The 14674-nt window shown below is 32.6% G+C and overlaps 3 protein-coding genes across 9 annotated transcripts; 1 reads left to right on the forward strand and 2 right to left on the reverse strand.

Annotated features, from left to right (window-relative positions):
- Window positions 1-1735: 1735 nt before the first annotated feature.
- LOC140973284 (DNA-repair protein XRCC1) lies at window positions 1736-5811 on the reverse strand. Of its 4 annotated transcripts, none has more exons than XM_073435971.1 (9): window positions 5675-5807; window positions 5351-5434; window positions 4982-5228; window positions 4706-4894; window positions 3866-3977; window positions 3658-3740; window positions 3201-3293; window positions 2662-2748; window positions 1736-2160 (listed from the first exon to the last, which is right to left on the reverse strand). In XM_073435971.1, exons 2-9 carry the CDS (start codon window positions 5383-5385, stop codon window positions 1849-1851), a joined length of 1158 nt encoding a protein of 385 aa, XP_073292072.1. In that variant the 5' UTR covers window positions 5386-5434; window positions 5675-5807; the 3' UTR covers window positions 1736-1848. The 4 variants fall into 4 exon arrangements, with proteins under 4 accessions (XP_073292072.1, XP_073292071.1, XP_073292073.1 ...); XM_073435970.1 differs by having other exon boundaries at window positions 5351-5468; XM_073435972.1 differs by lacking the exon at window positions 5351-5434 and having other exon boundaries at window positions 5675-5811.
- Window positions 5812-7302: 1491 nt separating this feature from the next.
- Window positions 7303-9383, forward strand: LOC140973280 (histone-lysine N-methyltransferase ASHR2). Its single transcript, XM_073435959.1, has one exon. It carries the CDS (start codon window positions 7458-7460, stop codon window positions 8631-8633), a length of 1176 nt encoding a protein of 391 aa, XP_073292060.1. The 5' UTR covers window positions 7303-7457; the 3' UTR covers window positions 8634-9383.
- Window positions 9384-11062: 1679 nt separating this feature from the next.
- Window positions 11063-13700, reverse strand: LOC140973281 (uncharacterized). Of its 4 annotated transcripts, none has more exons than XM_073435963.1 (2): window positions 13521-13700; window positions 11063-12228 (listed from the first exon to the last, which is right to left on the reverse strand). In XM_073435963.1, exon 2 carries the CDS (start codon window positions 12068-12070, stop codon window positions 11333-11335), a length of 738 nt encoding a protein of 245 aa, XP_073292064.1. In that variant the 5' UTR covers window positions 12071-12228; window positions 13521-13700; the 3' UTR covers window positions 11063-11332. The 4 variants fall into 4 exon arrangements, with proteins under 4 accessions (XP_073292064.1, XP_073292061.1, XP_073292065.1 ...); XM_073435960.1 differs by lacking the exon at window positions 13521-13700 and adding an exon at window positions 13088-13342; XM_073435964.1 differs by lacking the exon at window positions 13521-13700 and adding an exon at window positions 13088-13152 and having other exon boundaries at window positions 11063-12194.
- Window positions 13701-14674: the final 974 nt, after the last annotated feature.

Below are 14674 nucleotides of genomic sequence, written 5' to 3' on the forward strand. Positions count from 1 at the left end.
ATTTAATTATTTTAAATATATTACTGAAATCTATATTATACGAATTGAAATATAAATAATTTAAATTGGTGAAATAAAATTAATACATGACATTAAATTAAATAACATATTACAAATACAACTTCAGTTATTTGAACGACCATATTCATCCCATAAATGATCAATTAAAGCATTTCGTAATACATATTGAGCGTCTTTGTCTTTTATTTTTTTATATCGAGCGAAAAATTCTCGAAATCTGATATGCTCATTGACAGTCATTTCTAATTATTAAAATAAAAAATAAATATTATATAATTATTAAAATAATATATAAAATATTATACTATTATTTAATATAAATATTTAGAATTAAAAAAAATTTAAAAAAAAAAAAAGAAAGGAAAAGCCATATGCGCTCTGCACCCACATTTGGCGGAGAGGGCAAATAGCGCAGCTCCATTGGAGAAATCCAAGCATCAAACTAGCGTCAGTTGGAGATGCCCTTAGAGCAGAATTCAAGCGAGTCACTCGATCAAAATTCGACTCTAGATCAATAATAGATCTCTCGACTTTTTCACTCTAGTAAACTCGAGATCAAGTTTTAATTGTTTTTTATGAAAATATTTAAGTGATTATATATTAATTTTTTAAAGAAGATATATATTTTACAAACATTTTTGTTCGTATAAATTTTAAACCTTAAAATTATGCTACAATTATTTCAAAGATACTTTTCTCGTTATACTTGTGTTTCCATGATAAAACATAATAGTATATTGTTATTATTATTATCTTTACTATTTAATAATACATAAAAACCTCCTAGAAATATTATTTTATTCATTTTTAATGAGAGGACTTAAATAGCCTCTTTTGTATAAGTAAATAAAATTTAGATAAAGACATTAAAACTCAGTTGAAATTCAATTTTCTCAATAAACCTCACTTTCTCTTTTCCGATTACCCATATATTCTATGTAATTTTTCATTTTTCTAAATTAATTCCTTTTGTTTTCAAATTTTAATGTAAATAAAAATTGAACTTTGATATTAACTTTTAAGTATGAATATTTTTTTAAGATTTTTCATCATATTTAATTATGGTATGTTAAGGAATTCAGTTTTCTCTTCGATTCCCGTGTGTGAGTTTCGAGGTAAATTGAAGGATGGCTAATTACCATTAACTAGCAGACTTCTATACGATTAACTTTTTGTTTGCAAAATATATCAAATACATTTTTTCAAAATATACATTCCCAATAGTATTATTTACAATATACTAAAAGGTCTAAAATAAAACTATTGAAACAAAAAATTAAAAAATTTCATTAAATTTTGCCAAAATAAGTCATTAAATAAAAATTTTATTTTATATTAATTTTTAATATAATACATACGTTATATACCAGAATGACTAGTATTATATATTTAAAAAAAAAAAAGAATGACTAGTGTTACAAAAAATAAATAAAGAAACGAATGACTAGAACATTATCATTAAACAAAATATCCTTATAGTAACTACCCTTGGACTCTAAACCAAAACAAATATAATGACTGAAGAATAAAAACTCAAGAACAAAATTCAACGTGAAAATATTATTTCGATATAATCCACTTTATACATAAAAAAAATAAAAAAAAAATTGTACAAAAATCTTTTAAAATAGATTAAAAAAAAATTTATTTAAAATTCTAAAGGGTTTCATTATAATATTTAAGCTCAAGTCAGAGATTATGTATTTGCTTAATCTGTACATGCACGGGCCCTGTCTGTGATGCTCATTTGTATAAATAAGGTAAAACAACAAGCGAGAATATAAGAAAAATATTTGAAAAATGTAGCTTAAGGCGTTTTTTGCAGAGTTACAGGGTAGAAGCTATGGAGTTATAAGCTTCATCAATCTCCTCTTCTGTCATCTCAATCGTTTCATCACTGTCATAAGAGGCGACATCTCTGGCATACTTCTCTTGATCCTTAGGAGCTTTCTTGTTCCCAAAAGATTGGGGCTGCACGTTGAGAAATTCGAGCTCGTAGATTTGTTTACAGACCATAGCTTCCCTGCAGAGATCTTCTTTGCTAAGTGAAGCCTTAGAGGCTGTTGCTGAGTCCAATTCTGCCAGCTCCTTCACTAATCGAGGAACGCATGCCCATGCTTCAGCTATAGCTTGGATGTCCTAAAAGACAACAAATGTAATGCGTTATATAAAAAATTTCAGACCGAGATATCCAAGAACGACTGAGCAGGGGGGGTATGCCCGGGAACAAGCAACATAGTTCAAATTCAAATTTTACGTGTTTTTCCTAATAATGCTACTTCCGATGCATAAAATCAGCCGCCTCAGAAGATATGGATACTGTGTAAAAATAACGTGTAGAGGACCTTGTAACACATGATACAAAGTCAGACAACAATATCTCAAGCGAGCAAGAATCAGGATAGAAACAGGAGTATATCAAGTTTTATATGCCCATGATATCATCTTGGAATACAAAAATGAGATTGGAGTGCAAGAAAAAACAGATAATCTATTGTTTCCAAGAACCGCATTCATTTAAAATCTATACATGCAATATTAAACTTTATCAGATCAAATATGTTATCACATGCCAAAGTATTTGGCAGAGGCAATTAAATCATGGAAATAGAAGAAAAAACAAACTAATTAATGGTTTACCTGTCCTTGCTTGAGGGCATCTATGGCATCTTGCAAACATGTTAGGATTCCTTCAGAAGCTATGTTATTTATCTCGTGGGGATCTGGCTACAGAAAAATAAAAACTCAATAGCGCTAATGACAAGATAAAAGTATGGTTTAAGAACAAAGCACAAAAATTATGATAAATCCAGGACTTACATACATGGAAGTTAACAGCGTGTTAAATAAAAAATCTTCTTATGAGTTTATAAATCCAACACTATCACAAAGATTTAATAACTATTTGAGGTCTCATCGTACAGAAATGAGATAGGAACAGACCATTATAATCAGTGAGGAAGAAAGAAAACAAATACTACTTCTAAATATTTTAAACAATCTTTCAAAAAATAATTCCAGGTGAGAAAAAATATGGTCCAACATTATCTGCAGCCATATTGAAAGTGCAAATATTTTAATTAACAAATTGTTGAGATAAAACTGGCGTCACAGTATCAATCTCCAGCAATTTTAACTTTTAAGACCATTAAAGAACGGATACTAGTATTGCAACTAACCTTTTCGTCTTGATTTTCAAGCCATGATATGGTTCGTTTCAAATCTTCAACAGCCCACTTCTTAACTTTTGGAGGAGAAAAGCAACTTTTCATCTGGTAAGAAGTAACCCCATACTTAAGACATGAGATAAATCTGGTAAGAAGTAACCCCATACTTAAGACATGAGATAAAAACTAATAGTGGATTGTGCATGAACAATGACAAGAACCTACAGGTTACGACTTCATCTTATTCTAGCCTGCAAATCTTCAACAAGAATGCAACTATCAGGACGACGTGTATAATATCTATATCCATTTCAAGTATGATCACCATTGCAACAATTTATGCTCCTCAAGACCTCAACTGATCAATAACTGGTAGATAGATGGCTTCATCTGAATGCAAGAAAATTTAATGTCCTAGCAAAATGCAATACAAAAATGCATTTTTCTAACAAAGGTGAAATATGATTACCTTGGAAGATGCAATACTCTTCTTCGAATGTGAGCCCTTCTCTTCTTGTTTCAAAGATTTCTTAGGCATCGGAATTTTTATGTCTACAGGTATAGCTTAGTAATGTTACAAAATAGCAGTGCAGCATGCATGTGCGTGTGTGAGTGTGAGAAAGAGAGAGAGAGAGAGAGAGAGAGGGTGAGTGTGTGTGTGAGCGAGAGAGACAGACCTTGGCTGGTTTCATGAGAAATGTGTTGCTTCCTCCATGGTTTGCCCACATTCAATAAATATGATTCTATATCGACAAGTTTTCTTTGATTATAACACTGCGATATCCAATCCTATATAGAAGATTTAAAAAAGAAATAAAAGAAAGTAATGTATCGTTCTTAGGGGTAGAGTATGGACAAACAAATATGAGTAATATCTCCGCGGGGAACATTAATAATGATAGATTTTAGTTAGGGGCCCGTTGTAAGCAATAAAACAACTAAAGCATGTTAAATGTGAAATGTAATTGAACAATAAACTGAAGATGTGAGTTTATAATATGAACTAGATCTGCAATAAATCTTTAGTGCTTAAGAGACAACTGCATGTGGATTTCTATATAAATAAATTACTTGATAATCCAAAAGCTTAAAATTTCTTCAAAGCTAAGGAAATACAAATAATGAAAGAACATCATTGAGCGGTGTTTTACCACCAAGATCTGCATGAATAGAATGAGAAATCATAGAAAGTACCACACAAGGTGAATAAGAAAGAAGAGAGGAGTAACAATGGACACCAAACTGAGAATCTCACATGATGTATCACTGGCTATCCAAAGCTAATCATAGTAATGCTAGATTTCAGTTTGAAAAAGTTTTTTTTTCTTCTTCTTTTTTTGATAAAAAGCCAAAGTTCAATCACATATTTCTGATATCATATACAATCCATTGAATAAATTATGTTTAAAAAGTTTTAAACCATTCATGTTTGGCAAAGTTGGACAAATGCCTTCACCCAGCAACCTTATTGTACCGTACATGAACTAAGAAATCATGACTTAAAGTAAGCATTGGACCTTTGATATAATAGTTCCATCATCAGCTTCAACTTGCCTAAACTTTGGTGTGTTAGGAAAAGCACATACTAAGAGGGTGCTATTCGAATCCCAATCAGGTTGATATTCTGCACCCATTTCCAGCATATGTGACCGTAGAATACCACGCTCTGGATTCACAAAACCTGATAGCACAAACACTACTCCTTCCTACACAATAAAAAACGACTTACTAATGCTATGGCTCAAAAACTGAATTTCATAAACACGTAATGGATACTCAAATAACTATAGTACCATAAGCTTTGAGAAATCCAAACTGCCTTTCCTTTCTGCCTCAACGGGGCTTTGCTCCTTCTTGGATTTGCCCTTGCTTCTTGGTTGGTTGGTTTTTTCATCACCATCATTTTCATCTTCTTTAGAACTCATCCATGAGGGTAAATTACGTTTCCTTGCAGTTCCATGACTGTTGCCACCTCGGCTCGACATTGTGCCGGACTTGATGATAATTGCCTGATAAAACCCCTCAAGCCTCTGTGTCTCACTTCAATCCATAATATTGCACAAAATTAAAACAATCAGAAAAAAAAAAATACAACTTTCTTCATAGCTTCCAAAACAAAGACTCAAATGAAAATAATCTACACATGTCTTGTCATTGGCTACCTCACATGACAATGTCGTGACTCGTGTGGTTTCATCTAGACAGATGAAAAGAAGTTTGCAATGCCATTTGCTAAGTTGTTCATCCTGATGGATGAAAAAAGCATTGCAAAACAGAAAACTGGGAATGCCCAAAGCAAGAACTTTCAATTCACATCAGTTATCATTGGACGTGCATGCAGAACAGTGATAATGGTAAAAAAACAGGTTCAATTAGAAGATTAACCAACCTTGTTTGACCTTAAACATGAAATCGATCTAGCTAGGGAAAAAACCCACAAAAACAAACATATATAATCAACGACTCAAAACTTTAAGTGGGTTTACCTTGATGGAAATGATCGGGGGAGGGAAGAAATTCGCAATTGTTGGGGCTTCGTTTCAATTTCTGCTTTCTGCCATAATCTCACTGTCGAGTTCGCTCGCGTGTACTTGGTTTGCTTATCGACTGGACTGTTGGGATTTTTTTTAACAAAAATTGATTTTATAAATTATTACTATTTTTTAGAAATAAAAATTTACAATTTATGGATTTTAAATTTTGGATTTGACACATAAAAATAATAATTTACTTAATATTTGAAAAATATTAGTTATAATATTTATGTAAATAACCATATATTGTTTATCAAGATAGATGGAAGGAAAAAAAAGTACACATCAGGAAAAAAAATCATCTTTTTATTAAATGTTTTTCTAATTAGAAAACAAACTTTATCATAAGAAAACTGAGGAGAATAAATAATTTATAGAACTTTTAAAATTATAATTTTTAAATTGGTCTTAAAAATAACTTTAGCAAAATATATAATAAATTTTGTGAAAAATAATATTAATGAATTTCGGAAAAATGATTTATACTCTGTAAAATTTTTAAATTAGACTAAAAATTATTTAAATTACATATACAAACACACATATATTTATATTTATTTAATTTAATTTATTTATTTGAGGATTCATACATTGATATTAACATGGTTCATTCTATGACTTCTTTTTATGTATTTATATATAATATGTTCACGTGAACATCTCATTTCAAAAGAAATCATTAATATTTTTTGTTTTGAAGGAAGACGTTAGCACGAAAATCTTATACAAAATACATCTAGAGTAACACTTCCGGTATAACATAAAACAACTTATTAACAAATACATATAGATATACATAATATATTAGTATATATAATGGTAAATATCTATTTTTAACGCTCAAATCAAGAGATATAAATAACAGTAGGCTTATAATAATGTCTATATATAAAATAAACAAGCTTGTTTGATTTTTCAAATAGACTAAGAACATCTTAGAAAAATAATTATACAAATAAATTTCATATATTATCTTTATTTAATGAGTTTTATTTTTTAATTGGGGGTTAAGTATTTTATTACAATTGAGTTTCGAAATAAAAATGATATTTAATGAGATTTGATAAGATTTGATTGAACCAATTTTTAAATCAAACACACTGTCAAGATTTTTTGTGATGTTTCCTAAGCCTTGCACTGTTTTCCAAGGGATTTGAATATTATTTTGTGACCAAAACAAAGCACTCTATGTTATGTTCTTTTTACTTATTTCATTTGATAATTTTTCAAATTTATATGACACCATGTAATCTCCAGATGTACAGTATCACTATAACTAAGAATCTCTATAATAAAGACAAACATAGTGTCTTGTCTGTTTTTTGTTCTTTCAATTTTGTCCTTATGTGATACCAATATTACACTTTTGGTTTTATTTTTTAAAATTTCAACACACTTTTGTTTTTATTTTTTTTAATAACATTAATTCACGTAACAATTTATTCATTCGATAATTTGTCAAATTTCAATTTAATCTTTCGATAATTATAAAAAAAATATACATTTCGCGTGTGCAAAGTACCTAGTTAGTATACACTAGTTAGTATACAGTATAAGTGCTTTTGTTTTCGGCCAGCAATCCAAATAATTTCCCAAGGGCATTTTTCTTTTAGCTCCATTTCCTGATTATAAAGAAAACCCAGGACTAAATCCCGCCGCCGCCATTTCCTGCCGTGTTTAAGGTGGGGATTGCACTTTCCGCTGCTTCAAAACACTTTTTTCGCTGGAAGGAAAAATGTCTGAAAATAATTTATTGATGAAAATGGTGGATATGAAGGACAAAGGAAGAGCTTTGGTCGCTTCCCAGCCGCTAAAAGCTGGCCAAATTATCCTCCGCGACTCCCCCATCCTCCTCTACTCTGCAATCCCTCTTGGAGGAGGAGGCGCCGCCGGATGTTACTGTTGCCATTGCTTTAGAACAATCCCCCCAAACTGCACGACTATTGCATCTTGCCCTCGTTGCTCAAATGCATCAATTTTCTGCTCTCCACAATGCCTTTCCGTTGCGATTTCCACCTCACACTCTCCTTTCGTCTGCCAAGCTCTATCGATCATTCAAGCCTCCAATTCTCCGCTTCTCCATCACAACCACGACCGCCAGTTACAAGCCCGGTTCCTCGTGGCTGCGTACAATCTTGGAATGGTGTCTCCTTCCCTTTTTCAGACTCTTTTGTCACTGCAAGGTGAACCTATTATCGATGATGCATCAAACTTCCTGCATTCTTTGATTTCTTCAGTTTGTTACCCTTTTCTTGATAATTTAAAAACGGGGTTCTCATTGGACCTGACTGCATCTCTTTTGTCTAAGGACAAAATCAATGCGTTTGGATTGATGGATCCCTTTAATCAAGATAAAGAGAGGTCTGTTAGGGCGTATGTAATTTACCCAATGGCCTCGTTTTTCAACCACGATTGTCTCCCTAATGCTTGTAGATTCGACTATGTTGATTCGAACTCTGGTTGTGATAGTAATACTGACATTGTTGTGAGATTAATTCATGATGTTCCCGAGGGTAGAGAGATTTGCGTTAGCTACTTCCCTGTCAATCTTAAGTATTCTGAAAGGCAAAAAAGATTAAAGGAAGATTATGGCTTTTCGTGTGACTGCGATCGATGCAAAGTCGAGGCTAATTGGTCTGACAATGAGGAGGAAGGAGAGGAAGATATGGAGGCTGAGGAGGACATGGAAGAGGATGGTGATGATATTGGGGAAGAGGATTCTGTAATGGATCAAGAAAACAATGATTTCCCTCATGCTTATTTCTTCATGAGATATATGTGTAATAAGGACAATTGCTGGGGTACATTGGCTCCTCTTCCTCCTGCCGATGCTCTAATTTCAACAGTCATGGAGTGCAATGTTTGTGGCAATTTGAGCAACTCGGACGATCTGATGAATGGAAATTTGTAGTTTTTCATGGTTGGTACAAAGTCGGACTTATGTTTTTCTTGTAGTTTTTCATGGTTGGTACAAAGTAGAACTTATATTTTTGTGTTGTTTGAGGATGCATGATATGCTATATTGTTGTTTATCATTTAGGTATATGATCTTTGCAAGTCTCCAAATTTGGGTTAGACAAAATGTATGTGAAAAATCTTTGATAAAGCTCCGGAAGGTAACTTGCCCCCTTACTAGCTCTCGTTGATGTGCAAGTTCTTCATCTCATATGTTTCTCCACAGTATATTTTGTCTCGTGAAAATGAGATGCATGCCTGAGTAGAATAAATGAATGGACATGAAACACATGAGGCGAATAATACATGAGCTGCATGTGTGTATGAACAAGTCTAATATCATCCTGTTACGTTCAGTTATAGAATTAAGTCTGTCTTTTTTGCAAAACTAGGTCTCTCTGAATATATCTTAGAGTATAAAGTAATGATCCCAACACGAACAAGTCATTTTACTCGTGAAACAGTCACGCCTCGTAATCCTATCAACCCCTTTGCTGTATGAGTCAAAACCATCACCGTACCTGTACCCCATTCGACCTTGCTCGCGGGATAGAGCTCGTGTTGAAGCACAACAATCTGCCCTTCCACCCGGCAAGACAAGAATGTGATACAAAGGCATGACTGTTTCACGAGTACCCTATTATATTTCAGACTTTTATATTCTTGATTTATTTAAGTGAATTATACACGAATTTCAACAGATTTATGATATTAGAATTGAGCACTATCTTTAATCATGCTTTGGTTTTTGAACTCATACATTGAAAGGAGCGAAAGCGAGACTTGGTCTGAAGCTAGAAAATAAATTTTGCATTAGTTCGAGATTTTTAGTTTCTTATGTGCTGAGACAATTTCATTATGATTTGGGATGCAGCAAACTCCTTCGTATGCTGAGTTTTTGTCTGTCGCCATTATATTTTAAGTACAATGTTAGTCGTTGTCCCCATAAAGAGAGCTTTTAATTTGCAATCATATTTTCGTTTCCTTTGTACTGAGATTTTTTTAAAAAAAATTAAAATGGGATGTGTTTTTTTGGTTTGAACATGGATTCAAATTCACGTATCTCCCCATTTATGTCTCCACACCAAGAAAAATTTGGTATTTTTAAAAAAGAGATGTTTTTTTGTTTGAATGTGGATTCAAATTCACGTCTCTCCCCATTTATAACTCCACACAAGGAAAAATTTGGTGTACCAAGATGGATAACCATTGTTCCACTTAATCCACTAGTTTAAGTTAGTTTCTTTGACAACACTACAATACTATTGTAATTTTCCTTGTGCACCTTTATTAGTACCATGTATATCATGTATCGCAAATTCTTTCCCCATCCCCAATTCAATCTCATATTCCTGATGGAGGTCTTTTATATTGCACATGGACGATTCTATGGTTCAGCTCGTAATTTATTCTTGACAACATTTGCAACCCAAGATGAATATCACTAGGATGCAGTCGACTGCGCAAATTGCCCTCTACACAACTATGTTCTAAATGGCATTTCCTAATACCAAAGAGATTATCAGATTTACGTGGTGATGCATATATCTTCCAATCTCCATTCACAATCACTATCTATGACTGTAAACCACAATCACCTTCGAACCATCATTTTTCTTGTACAAAAAAAATCTACTAGCAACATCATGATTCTTAACATAAAACCCTGAAATCATGTGTGTCTTTGAATGTTTAACCCTCGCCTCATATACAATGACTCCATCAGAGTCTCAATTGTAGAACCAGTGTTCTCTTCAATAATCTGATCTTTACCGGTTTCAAACAACCACATTTCAATAAGTTTATTAAATTTAATCACTAAACATATAAAATGTAGTATTATTTTTAACAAATATGTTAGCATCTTCGAAAAAATAAAAATTATCAACATAGAAAACATGTTACAAATACACTTGTAACACTAACATTGTAAAACTACTTTATATAAGTTTAACTTCATATACACTATCAAAACTAGCCTTCAAATTAACGAAAGTTAACCTCATAGAGCTTTCGCTTTATAAAAGATTACATTCACAATAGTGAAAAATATAGAATCACCCACAAACTGCTACTCTATATAAATTTGTCTTAAGCCTGTTTGACTAAATAATATTGAAAAGTGTAAATCCTCTCTCTCATCTAATTCCAACATAATTTAATCTTGAAATTGTTACAAAACTCTACTACAACTTGCTGCAAACAAACAACCAACTTGCATTTTACTCCATGTTATTTTCCCCACATCGATGTAATAGTTCACAGATGCCTTAGCACAGTGCAACTTTGTATTAAAAATGAGCCACTCACTGAAAGACTAAAGCATGTAAATAAAGCTCTGTAGAGATAAACTAACAAGAATATGTAAACCCCTGGAAAACAAAGTTATGAAGCATGCGAATATAAGATACTCCATTTGCATCAAATATAATCAGATCCACCTTATAAGATACATATTACAGACGAGTTCAAACCCACCTCTCTGTCATTACTTTAACAAAACAAGAGCAAATTTCGCAAATTCAGAGACCTGACATGCAAAGAATGTGAAGTCCTCGTATCTGTATTTTGGACGACAAGTGACAAGGTCACAGACCAGGAAACAAACTTCCGGATACAAGTATAGTTGGACCCAACAACATACTTTGAGCATGATTAGTGCATACTACGTAATATTCCGTGCAAATAGCCACCACTCATGACTAAGGATACCAAGGAGACAACACCAGCTGGAAAGATCTTTGCTGACCTCTTAAAGCGAGAACCCATCACTACGAGGAGAGAAAACGATAGACCAAGGCCGAAGCACGACGCCAAAACAGGGTTTGTTGGAAGAATACTGTAAACAATATACAATACAAGAGCTGACAGTCCACCTGAAATTAATGACTTCTTGCTTCCACCGTTAATATAGCCCATTGCACCACCAACTCCCACCAAGGCAGCATACCCAAGTGTGAGTTTCTGGGACATTGACATGCCCACTTTCTTGGCATCTCCACCATTGAGACCATCATTTTCACCTGGTCCCCCCTTATCTTTATTATCATTACCACCATTGCCACTTCCACCACCTTCATCACCATTTCCACCATTAAAATTGTTATTCGAATCACCAGAATCTAGTAAAATATCACTGCCTGTCCCAGCAGAAACAGCGGGAAAAGTGGTTGACATTTTTGAATCTATGAAAAAACCAGCTTTATCTTTCAAATAGAGAGAACCAATAGTTCGTACTTTCTTCAACCTTGTCGGGACAAAACTCAGAGCCACGGCTCCAGCTGAGAACGCTTGCCGGCGACCAACATGAAGTTGCACTTGCCTCGAAATGCCCAACTGATGCTCAGATCTTTGCAGTAACGAGGACTGCGAAAACGTTAAGATTTCTCCCATATGTACTAGATTTGATGAGTTAATATAGATATTTCTCCAAGCTTATCCAACAGTGAAGGAAGTCAACATATATTAATGAGGTTTTTCTCCCAGATCTTGCAGTCTCAAATCTCAACAAATTCCACTACAATCAACCTTCTGTTAATTATCAATTCTATCTGCAATGGCATGCAAGCTAAAATTCAACAAGATAATCACGCAGTGACATTGTTAAACATTTGAGAAATCTTATGATCCAATTATCAATATTCAAAGTCAAGGATTTCAACTTCTTTTAATATTTGCTAGGGGAAACTGAATCACCACCAGCAGATCAGATAATAATTTGAATTCAAAACATGTCCTATTCCATCAAAAGAGCCCCTCAATACAAGTAGAATGCCAAGCACTTAACCATAACCATAAAAAGCATAAAAAGGCATTTTTTTTTCCCATCATCGAAAATGAAAAAAATAGAAGAAAAAATAGGCTGGAATAACGAAAAAGTTACCACAGTTGACATTACATTTAAAGAAAGCTCACGATCAGGCAGCCAAGAAACAAAAAAGAGCCGATCAGAAGAGAGTTATGGATAATGCAGGTCACTCGTTTCAAACTGTATATACCGGAAATAATTCACCGATGAGGAGACGCGTTTCCTCATTTATCCAATGACAAAATCATGCTCTAATTTCAAGATCAACTCACGGTAAACATGGATAAGAGGCAACTACCAAAAAATGTTCAGAAGTAGGCACCCAAAGCAACAAGAGGCTAATATTTTCAGACACCTTTCGACCCGTATACTTTCTTATATCTAATCTATACACAGAAACAGCCAGGGAAAATATCTTAATGATATAAATACCTTCGCTTTAGATGATCAATTATTTCATCATCTCACAAATTCACAGAAAATAGAAAACCAAAAGGAGACAACTTCAAACCTATCTACATATCCATAGATCCAAATCACTGATAAAAATTTGAATGGCTATCAATAAAAACACAATGGAATGGTTAAGGAAGAAATCCTACTTCAGCTTAAGAACGCAGCTAAAGAGAAAATCGTCATTGGTTCTGATCCATTTTTGCTGCTAAAGAGAAAATCGTCATTGGTTCTGATCCATTTTTGCTTCTTCTCGTAGTGTGCTGTGCTGGTGTTGCTGAGATTAAAATATTCATAAACCCAACACTAGGCGAAACGGGATGGGATTGGTGATTAACTTTCTTGTTCAACTTCGGAATTTTTTTTAATCTCCCAAATATTTGGGCAGGACATGAAATATTATCCTCATTTTTGTAATCCGTACGATAATAACACTAATAATAAGTTCGAATCCAGACATCATTATTTTTGAACAGAAATGACAGATTTGATCCTCACATGTTTGGATTTGAGGATTTCCCTGAGTCGAAAAAAGCAAGATCATTATTATTTTTGAACAGAAATAACAGATTTGATCCTCACATGTTTGGATTTGAGGATTCCCCTAAGTCGAAAAAAACAAGATCGAGATGAGTACGAATTCGTTGACAAAGATGAAGATCCTCCGTTACCATCCGTAAGTTTGAAATGATTGTTCCATGTGTATTGAAATTCCTCCACTATGTAAAGCGAAATAAGAGTTAAGAGCGTTGAACGTCAAAGCTACCTTGGAACCGAATTACTCGTCATTGTTCGATTAGTTACATTCATGCATTTTAAACGAATTCTGAATTTGGAGATACATGAAATACCATTTTTTTAAAAAAAAAATTATTATGTACATGACATTTAACATATTTGGAATGATGCATATTTTTATTTATAAGTATGGATGATGGGCAAAGTTTTTCAATTGTGATTTTACTACATTGCCCAAAAACTATGCATTGCTTGTATTAATTGTATGGACATTGGTGGAACAATATATATATATATATAAAAGTATGGATGATGGGCAAAGTTTTTCAATTGTGATTTTACTACATTGCCCAAAAATTATGCATTGCTTGTATTAATTGTATGGACATTGGTGGAACAAGTATATAAAATTTAGGGACATAGAAAAAATATTACAAGAATATATTTTTTAATTTTAAAAAATCATTAAAAATATTAAAAGAATATATATTTAACTTTTATACTTATAAAAGTATAAAAAGAATAAGTTATTCATTGTAAATTTTCTACTAACCCCTTAAATTGAATGTTATTAGATTTGCATGGAAATTTTCTACACAATTTATGGGAAATCTATGTATTAAAAATGAATATATGTTTGATAATAAAAATATTTTTTTTATCTATATATCTATAAAAGTGTAGATCATTGGCTATGTTTTGCCAATTGTCAAAAAATAAAAATGACCACCTCATCAATATAAATCCAAAAATTCAATAAAGATATATATGTAATTTCTAATTGTTGTAAGAGACTAAGCGTAAAAATGAAATATCAAATTTTTTTATTTATTCCATCTAATATATAATTATTTAGTAGCCTAATTATTCCACATAATATATAATTAATAGTCTAACAAATGCTAATGAATTATCACAACAATATATATTGATTGTAGTAACTTATATCACTTCAAGAATAAAATGTAACTCCTATATTAAATTTCTCAAATAATCCA

The sequence above is a fragment of the Primulina huaijiensis genome, chromosome 3, assembly GCF_012295235.1.
Source record: "Primulina huaijiensis isolate GDHJ02 chromosome 3, ASM1229523v2, whole genome shotgun sequence".
NCBI classification, from domain to species: Eukaryota; Viridiplantae; Streptophyta; class Magnoliopsida; order Lamiales; family Gesneriaceae; genus Primulina; species Primulina huaijiensis.